The sequence below is a fragment of the Fukomys damarensis genome, unplaced genomic scaffold (genome assembly GCF_012274545.1).
Source record: "Fukomys damarensis isolate Sample0158 unplaced genomic scaffold, DMR_v1.0_HiC HiC_scaffold_8, whole genome shotgun sequence".
Classification (NCBI taxonomy): domain Eukaryota; kingdom Metazoa; phylum Chordata; class Mammalia; order Rodentia; family Bathyergidae; genus Fukomys; species Fukomys damarensis.
In genome coordinates, this window is record NW_022900920.1 from 18,623,680 (window position 1) to 18,633,828 (window position 10,149).

The following is a 10,149-nucleotide window of genomic DNA, read 5'->3' on the forward strand; positions in this document are numbered from 1 at the left end:
TTTTTTTTTTTTTTTTTTTTTTAAAGGCTATTGCTGTTTTGATCCATGTGTTGGTTTAAGATACTGGTTCTTTTTATTTAAATCAGTAAAACATTCTTTTAAGGGCCAAGATTAATGGATTTAGACTGGTGATTTGGTGGGGAGTGATTCAAGGTCTGTCTATGTAGCCCAGGTTGACTTCTCACTGTAGCCCAGACTGGCCTCAAACTAGCTGTGATCTTCTTTTCTCAGCTTCCTAAGTGCTGGTGGTGATTTTGTTTTAAGGGAAAGAAATAGGACATTCCCCCCAAAATCTCGGTGCTCTCTGAACTAGTTTGCTCTTAAAATGTATGGCTTGTTGCTCTGTAGGGAATGGAGACGTGGAGAAGGGCGGGATGACGAGAGGCCTCATAGAAGAGATGAAGACCGCCCAAGACGCTTGGGGGATGATGAGGAGAGGGAGTCTACTCACAGACCAGATGACGACCGGGTGCCCAGGCGTGGCATGGATGAGGACAGAGGCCCCAGACGTGGTCCTGAGGAAGATCGCTTCTCTCGGCGTGGAGCAGATGATGACCGACCTTCCTGGCGTAATGCGGATGATGACAGGCCTCCCAGACGAATTGCTGATGAGGACAGGGGAAGTTGGCGTCATGCAGATGACGACAGACCGCCTAGACGAGGACTGGATGATGACAGAGGAAGCTGGCGAACGGTCGATGAGGACAGAGGGCCGAGGCGTGGGATGGATGAGGACCGGGTGCTGAGGAGGGGAGGTGCTGATGATGAAAGATCATCCTGGCGGAATGCTGATGATGACCGGGGTCCGAGGCGGGGCTTGGATGAGGACCGAGGACCTTGGAGGAATGCTGACGATGACAGGATCTCCAGGCGAGGTGCAGATGATGACAGGGCGTCTTGGAGAAATGTGGATGATGATCGAATCTCCAGACCTGGTCCCTGGAGACCATATGTTAAGCCAGGTAAAATTCTGGTATTTAGATGTCTAGTTCAGATGCTGTATGGAATCAGTTTGATGTGTTCACATGTAGAAAATGAAATTTAAATTAATTAATTAATTAATTTTTTGTAGTTGAGACTGACCTGGAACTCACTATGTAGCCCAGGCTGGTCTCGAGCTCAGAGCCATCCTCCTGCCTCAGCCTCCCAAGTGCTGGGATTACAGGTGTGCGCCACTGCGCCCGGCTCTAGAAAATGAAATTTTAATGTATAGCAACAGCCTGGGCTGGCTGATCATTTTCTATGTAAATAGGTCTTTTTCCTTAAATGCCTTCTGCAGTGACTGCTGTGCCACACTCCAAAATGCTCAACTGCTGCTTTGGAGGCTCTTTGCGCCCATTTCTTAAGTTTTATCCTGGATCAGCTTCCACTTAAAAATAACTGAAAACCAAAATATGCTGTTACTAAGTATTTGTTCACATGCTTGCCCACCATAATACCACACATGGAAGGGCTTGTTTTACTTGCTTGGTCTTGAGCCTGCTAATCGTTTTTTAGTTCATTAACTTGGATAAATTGTTTCAGATACATTTCTGTTGTAACTTCTTGCAGGTTTCAAGTGCATATTATATAGATGGCTCAACTCCACTTATAACCCTCATTGACACTTTACACTCAACCCACGCAAAACTGTAGAATTGCCTCCCTGCAAAACACCCCCCCCCGCTTTTTTCTTTAGGGTCACCACTAACTGCCAGAGCTAGAAGTCTGGGAGTTCTCCTTTAGTCTAAAATTTTTTTTTTAATGGGTACCAGGAATCAAACTGGTCCTTGTGATTATGAGGCAGGTGGCAGAACCAATTTACTCTGATTTTTGTTTCATTCTTTACACGAAATCTTTAGTGCAGTTTTCTGCCTTTTTGATATTTCTTAGATCCACATTGACCCTCTTATTTCTTTGATCCTATCTCCTCACTGGTTTGCTCACTCCCAGTTTTTTTTTTTTTTTTGTACCGGGGATTGAACCTTGGGTCCTTGTGCTTGCAAGGCAGGCTACCAAACCGCTGAGCTAAATCCCCGACCCACTCCCAGTTCTTATTACATTATAAAGTTTATTCAAAGTTCAGAACTTCCTTCCTTACTCAGTGGTTTGTTTGTACCACTGTCTATTCTAATCTCACGTCATTCCACTGTCAGATCTACGACCTGAACTAAGTGACTTAGCTTCTCTGTATCTCATGTAAAATAGGGTTAACAGTACCATGGAGTCTTGTTAAATTGTAGTTCTATAAAGTTGTCATGAGTAATGAGGAATCCTAGAGGAAATACATACAGATTTGCATTTCTTTGATTTTAGCATTTTTATTAGCAATTAGTACATAGCTGTACTTGACAATACTGATTACTTAACATTGCCAAGAGTACTAGAGCTCAAGCCTGAGCAAAGTTTAACACATATATTTACTTCCTGAGATACATTGTAACCTTCTTGAGCTTGAGGACCATAGACAGCACTTGACCATTTTCTGGTAGTTAGTTTTAAGCAGTGAAATCTGCAAAAATAAAAAATTTGAAAAATACAGAATTAATGAAATGGATCTTCAGACATTTGTTTATAGGAAGAGAGCTGAAAGTAAAACGGCTTCACTCTCAGCCAGTATCATGTATGTTGGGCAACTCAAAATTTTTTGTTGCTTTGCTCTGCTACTTACACACTTTACTCAAATGAAAGTGCCATGAGTATTTTGGGCTTGTGGAGTTTAGCAAGTATAAAACCTGATGATACTGAGGGTTAGTTCAGAGCCATTAATTAGATTAAATAAGTCAATTTTGGTAGCGGACTTAGTGCTTTGGCACATGGTGACACCAGTGTTAATGACAGTAATTGCTATTACCTTTGTAACCATAGTGTGCTTTCATTGAAACCTTGAGTTCTTGTGTGAGATGCCAGGAGGACCAAAACATTTTATTCTGTTTCATTTCTAGATGTTGGGTGGTGAGTAGTGGATGACAGGAATGTGAAAGTTAAATTTTTTTGGTGACGAAGGCTATGCAAATGAGAGATATAAATGAACTCATAATTAGAGTGCTGTAGCTGGTTGTGATGGGACACACCTGCAATACCAAGTACCCAGGAGCCTAAGGCCAGTGGATTACAAGTTTGAACACTGCTTAGGCAACTTACCAGGCCCTGTCTTAAGTAAAATAAAAAACAAAAACAAAAAAAGGGCTAGGCATCTAGCTCAGTGGTAGAGTGCCTGCCTTATATGCATGAAGCCATGAATTCAGTCTCCAGGATTGTAGCAGGAAAAAATCTCAGAGCTCTACTTCTTCAAGAAAACACGTTTTCTCCTTAAGTGAGTAGTCTGCTTACCATTAGGACAGATTTTATACTCAAAATCTCTGTTTACAACAGGAAAATTGAGTTTTTATTCTATGGAACATTCCACTCTTACATGTATTGGAAACTGCCGGTGATGGATACTTTGTAGAGTGGTGTACATGGCTTTAATACTGTTTTGTTCTTTTGGTACTGGGGATTGAACTCAGGACCTTGGCCTGCGAGGCAAGCGTGGTGCCACTGAGCCCTGGCCCCCTTTAATATTGTTTTAAATGAAGTTGGAGTGTATTTTTATAATGGTGATGAATTAATGCTCTCTTTATTAAGATTTCTTTATGATTGCCAGTTTACTGTTTTGTTGTTTTCCCCTGATCCTGGGGATTTATTGTTATTTTTGAGACGGGGTCTCTATATTAGGCCGGTCTTGAACTCACTGTATAGTCCAGGCTGGCCTTGAATTCAGTGATCCCCTTGTCTTAGCCTCTTGAGTGTTGGGATTATAGGTGTGTGCCACCACGCTTGGCACCAATTTACTTCTTGAATGGAAAAAATTTTGTTTCTTTTTTTAAAAACTTAGGTGGATGGAGAGAGAAGGAAAAAGCCAGAGAAGAGAGCTGGGGTCCACCTCGAGAATCAAGACCATCAGAAGAACGTGAATGGGATAGGGATAAAGAAAGGGATAGAGACAGTCAGGATCGTGAGGAGAATGACAAAGACCCTGAACGAGAAAGGGACAGAGAGAGAGATGCGGATCGCGAGGATCGCTTCAGAAGACCCAGGTGGTATAGTCTCAGCAAACTATTGTACAGTTTGAGAGAGTTAATACTTTGCATATTCCAAACTACAGTGGACCCTTGACTCTTGGACTTAGGAAGTGAATTGGTTCCTGAGGGTTGGTTGTAACTCAAGTTGGTTGTCAGTCAATACAGATGAGATCTGGATGTTTACCTGGGCACTTGATATGAATAACAAGAGGCAGATGAATCTTCTGTTAACCCAAGTTGTTCATATGTCAGGCTGGTCGTAACTTGAGGGTCCACTGTATTTTTGAGAAATGGTACTCTTCAACTCCGTTTGTCACAGACTAAAAAGTTTTAGAGGTTATCTGATTGAACATTTCCTTTTAAAGGAGAAAATGGGGGCTTAAACTGACAGCCTGTAGGTTGTATAACTGTTAAGAAATTGAACCAATTGAGGGGTCTTTACCAGTCAATGGTTTTTATGAGCAGTCAGTTTTTACTGCTCTTAGATTGTCAAAGCCCCAAGCTGGGGATTTAGCTCTGTGTTGTTGCCAGCTGCCTCGCAAGCACAAGATCCCGAGTTCCATCTCCGGTAGTCAACCCCTCCCCCAGTCAAAGCCCCTTTACTTTACTTAGTGATAAAACTTCTAGTTGGTGCCAAGTGTGGTGGCACAGGCCTTAATTCAGACCTTGGGAGGCTAAGGCAGGAGGATTGCTGCATTAATGTGAATTTCAGGCCAGCCTGGAGAATATACCTGAAGACCCCGTTTCAAAAAAAAAAAAAAAGCTGTAACATAATTTTCGCAAAGTGGCCTTGCATTTATAAATCTAGATCAGCATCGCCCAAACGATTTTCTGCCAGGATGAAGTTGTTCTGGATCTGTACTGTTGAGAGTTGTAGCTAGCAGTCACATTTGGTTTTTGAGCACTTGGAATGTGTTTAGTGCTACTGAGGAACTGTCTCGATATTATTTTAGTTGAAATTTAAGTAGCCACCCATGTGGGTAGGGATACCATGGGAACAACACAAATCTGTGTCATTTGCTCTCTACGACTGAGGTATCAGATTGAGGTCAAGTTCTGAGCTTAAACTTTGTCTCTGTTGCATTTGTATACTCAGCACCAACTTGGGTGTGATATATTCACTTACAATCACCTGTCTAGTCTATCAACAGTGAAGACTTAGCTTTTTATGTATTTTTGTACTGGAGATCAAACTTGGGCCCTTGCACTTGCGAGGCAGGTGGTGGAACCACTAAGCCAAATACCCGGTCCTAAGACTTAGCTTTTTAAATGGCTACAGGGATGAAGGTGGATGGAGGAGAGGACCAGCTGAAGAATCTTCAAGCTGGAGAGATTCAACGCGCCGTGATGATAGGGATGACCGTCGTCGGGAGAGAGATGATCGGCGTGATCTAAGAGAACGACGAGACCTAAGAGACGACCGAGACCGGAGAGGGCCTCCTCTCAGATCGGAACGTGATGAAGGTATGGGTTTTAAGCTGTCGGTGTACTGGAGAACGTGACTCCTGGGGTGTTAGGGCTTTATGTGTCTGTGAATTTGTTGAATACCAAAAATAAGATATAGTTGCTTTTTCAATTTAGAACTTGTCAGGCTGTGAAATGAGCTCATCTTTAAATTCAAATTATCGTAATAGACTAAACTGAATAGTAAACAACAAATTTTTTTTTTTTTGGTACTGGGGATTGAACTCGGGTCCTTGTGCTTGCAAGGCAGGTGGCAGAACCACTGAGCTAAATGCCCGGTGTAAACAACAACTATTGATAAATTTTATTTAGTGAAAATGAAGGCACACTTTACCAGTTATTTAAAAAAATAAGGTCCTACCTGGGTGTGTGTGGTTGGATGCCTGTAAATCTCAGCATTCTGGAGCCTGAAGCAGGAGAATTGCTTCAAAGTTCCAGGACAGCCTGAAGTAAGTATGAGACCCTGTCTTAAAAAACCAAACCACAAAAATAGTAAGGTCCTAGAAGAAAAGCACAAAATGTCAGCATTCTTTCTCTAAGATTGTACTAGTTGAAACTTCTTTAGTTGAAATAATTTCAGTATATTTAAAATGTCCATTTTGTATGTATGCACTTAACACTTAATATTTTGCCTATCTAGCAAGCAGCATCACAAGGCTATTATTCTATTATAGCCATATTTTCAAACTAAAGTCACATATGAGCCTGTCTCCTTTTAGTTTAAAATTTTTTCATATAGCCAGATTTTGTTAACTTGTGTTAAAGGTTTTGTAACTGTTAGAATATTTCCTAGGTCAGTGATTTCTGCTGCTTTTCAAATTTTGAGTTACATGTAAGCTTGTGTATTAGTTTGATGTGTTCCCGCTAGCTTGAGCCATTGGTGGTACAGATAGATCTGATTACTTACTGGTCTTTTCAGTAATTATTAAAAGTGTATAAATGGACTGGATCTAGTTAGTTGCTTGAATTTGGGTGATTACTGTCCAAATACAAATATTAACGCTATTCATTCCAACTAAAAATTGTATAACCATTAAAATTTTCATCATTTATATTCAGTAGTGTAACACATTATTCATAAAGGCAGCTGATTTGTGCAGTGTGCAAAAACTCCTAATGCGTTTGGCCCCAGTTTTTCGGATAGTCTTGCACACACCACCTGTAGCGCAAGCAGACAGGACCATCAACCACCCAGTAGTGAGACATAGGAATTACAGTCCTGTCATGAATGTGTTAAAGATGTTTTCAGGAATTGTATCAATAATTAGAGTGTATAGGGTTTTTGTTTAATTGTAGTTCTGTATTGTTATTCTTTAGTAGAGAATATTTTAGTAATTTGAGGCAGAGGCATTTCTTTTGCTTAGGTGGCTCGTAGGTAAATCTGATAGAACCTAACACAAACTTACACTTTTTTTTTTAAACTTACTAAATTGAACTTTTTAGTAAGCTCTTGGAGACGTGCTGATGACCGGAAAGAAGAGCGGGCAGAAGAGCGGGATCCCCCTCGTCGTGTTCCTCCCCCAGCTCTGTCAAGAGATCGAGAAAGAGATAGAGAAAGAGACCGAGAAAAGGAAGGTGAAAAAGAGAAGGCCTCGTGGAGAGCTGATAAAGAGAGGGAGTCCCTTCGTCGTACTAAAAATGAGACTGATGAAGATGGATGGACCACGGTACGGCGCTAAGTCCCAAGATAATGGATTCAAACTTTTGTGTCTTACATAGGTTTGGTCACATTCAAGGATTATTATACTTGTACTTCAGTCTCAATTGGATTCTTTAACATTTCACCATAACACAGAAGCATGAACTTGTATTAATCCTGTGTAATAGATTGATCATGCACCCTATCCACAGGAGGGTGGGAAACCATGCCATTTTCTGGAATTTAAGGTGTTGCATTATTTCATCAATCATTTGTTTACAAAAAGAAAAACTAACAAATAAATTTAAAATGTGAACCCATCAGGTATTAATACCTGTATCTTGGTATAGAACAGATCTTTTTTTTTTTTTTTTGATTTTGAAATAATCTGATTTTAATTTGGAATGAGGTAAGGTTCTATTAATGTCATTTGAAGACTTTAAACCAGTGCATCTGAAAGTTTTCACTCCCCTTAGCAATTGAAACATACCTCTTTAGGTATTTTGAGGTATTTACTATTAACTAAATTTAGAAAGATTTTAGGTTCACTCTTAAGTGCAGTAAACATTGGAGTCGGTGGGATTTTCTGTAGCTTTTACTTGAGGGGCATGTAAAGCAGTTTGCAGTCTTTATTGTAATGACAGCACTGCTCAAGTACAAGCCCTGAAACAATACAGCTTTTAAACTTGAAACATTTGGTAAACTATCACTGAGTTTTTTTTTCTGTTGCCAATAGGAAACTGCTTTCCATTAATGGAGAATTCATGCCTTTCAAGCATTTTAAATATGACAATATTTATAAATGTGGTTTGGAGGAATTGTTTAAATTCTTTTTCCTGATTTTCTTTCTCCAGGATAGAGTCTTTCAACAAGTAATTTGTAGTAATGACTGTGTTGACTTCAATTTTGGAGTGTAGTAGTTAATGTTAAAGTTTTAACTATTTGGTCATATTGAAGCCAACACAGAACTTGCTGCTGTGTTTTCTTTCTTCAGTGATTAAATAAAATACTCACAGAATTTTAGTGTTGATTTGTGATTACAAAGCATTTTGTTTATCATAGTAAGTTTGTGTATCCAGTTGAATTTGAATTTTTGTCAGTACAAATAAATACATGTGTTCAGCATTAAAAACTTACAGTAACAGCAAATACAGCTAGGATATTTCCTTTAGAGCATCCTCTTTATTCATGAAATTACTAGTTTATCTTGTAATGCTGTCCTCTAGGTTTATGTACAAGTGTGAGGTGTACCACCTTGGTGAGAATTTCTGTTGGATTTACCTGTAAGGCCAGAGGTTTTGTTTGATGTTAAAAATGATGAAATCTCTTTTAAACGCTTCTTAAATTCTAGTATTTCACGCATGTAGAAGTTTTGAAAGGTCTTCCTGGGGAGAGGGCCTTTTCTTTGACAATAAGCACAAAGTTCAGTCCGAAGACTGTGGGGCAGTAATCTGCTATGAATTTGTTCTTGGTGTTCACAACCGTATGTGACATCACAGGTAAGTTCTATGAGACAGTTCTTGTAGTCAGCCCTGTTTAGGTAAGTTCCAGAGGCCTGGCTTTCAAGGCTAGTCTGTGCACCCAGCCTTTCTGCTTGCACTGTCTCAAGACTTGTCCTCCCGTTTTCTAGGTACTGGGTGTGAGAACCTCAAGCGCAGGGAGAAGGCAGAACAGTCTGGTGCTTAAAAAAAAAAAATTTTTTTTTCTTCAAAAGCTGTGCTGCTTTGTGAACCAGCTTTTGGGTTTTTGCTATCTAGGTGTCCCAACCCTGTTTCCCTAGTTACGTATGTTAATAGGTATTAAAAGAAAACTGAACAAACAGCATACTCACTGTTGTATGAGGTGCTCCCCATGTTCCCAAGGCTTCTGCCATTCTTAGATGTTGCCCCAAGCCTCATGCAGATGAGGTGGGACTTTATTTTTTGTTTGTTTTTTGAGACGGTCTCACTGTGTAGTTGAGACTGACCTGGAACTCACTTCTGCCATTTTTAAACGAGAAGAGCCTTGCTGTTAATAGAGATATGAGGACGGAGACATCATGGACTCAGAAGAGAGACCATCCCTCTAGGCCCACCATCTGTGTGGGTGTAATATCAAGAACCATGAGAAACACAACGGTGACTTACTGACAACAACAAAAGAACCATCTTTTTTACCAGAGGCATTTTGACTACAGATTTGAGTGATGTGTGCTTTTATAAGTAATTGAAATATATAGGACACTGAAGGAAAGGGTTTTTTTTACAGAGAGGACTAGCAAACTTCTTTTCCTAGCTATATTTGGGGAGTAATTTAAGATGTTAAGTTTTGGTTCAATAAATTGAAAAATTGTTGTAATCAAAGCAAATTCTACTGCAGTTTCCAAAAGACTGGGGGGGCGGTGGAGGGTGAACCAGACCTGGAAATACAAGTTTGAACAGAAAAGAACAGGTGAAGGCAGTTTAGGCCTTCACCCTTGGTAAACCTCTTTAGAGGATTTCACATAATGGTTACTTAGCATAATAGCTGCATGTTCTTAACAACTTTATCACATTAATAACTTTGTTTATAAACTTTGCGTTTCTTTATATTAATTTAGTTTTGGAAAATGTCTTACACTGAATTCCAAGAATCAGTTTCAAATGTAATTAAACCTTTCCATAAAACTCTAGAAAATTAACTAGTAGTAACTATTTTAGCTCAGTATTTCAATATTACTTAGAACACCAAGGCAAATTTGACACGGGGTGGGGTGATAGAACATCTTCCTGATAGGTTGATGCAAGCTGTCTTCCCTACGTTCTAACTTCAGGACTTGCAAGTAAACCTCATGCTCAGGGCTCCCATTTCAAGTAAAATAGTGAGATCTGAATATCAAGTTTTTATCCCATGCATATGACATAATTCCTATACCTTGGGACCAGTCAGTAATTTGAATCTAAATTCACAGTATATGAAATTGATCCTGCCACCCATCTATATAGTCCTGTTGGCCTGATTAATTCATTGATATGCTTTTTTTAA

General features: G+C 39.8%; 1 protein-coding gene across 1 annotated transcript in view; it reads left to right on the plus strand.

Moving 5' to 3' along the window:
- The window catches only part of Eif3a (eukaryotic translation initiation factor 3 subunit A), a 35,594-nt gene extending 26,308 nt beyond the window's left edge, over positions 1-9,286 (plus strand). Inside the window, exons 20-23 of the mRNA XM_033761388.1 lie at positions 349-962; positions 3,857-4,058; positions 5,323-5,507; positions 6,951-9,286. Of these exons, the coding sequence (XP_033617279.1) occupies positions 349-962; positions 3,857-4,058; positions 5,323-5,507; positions 6,951-7,186 (1,237 nt within the window). The 3' untranslated portion in view covers positions 7,187-9,286. The remainder of the gene's footprint in view (positions 1-348; positions 963-3,856; positions 4,059-5,322; positions 5,508-6,950) is intronic.
- The last annotated feature ends 863 nt before the right edge of the window (positions 9,287-10,149 follow it).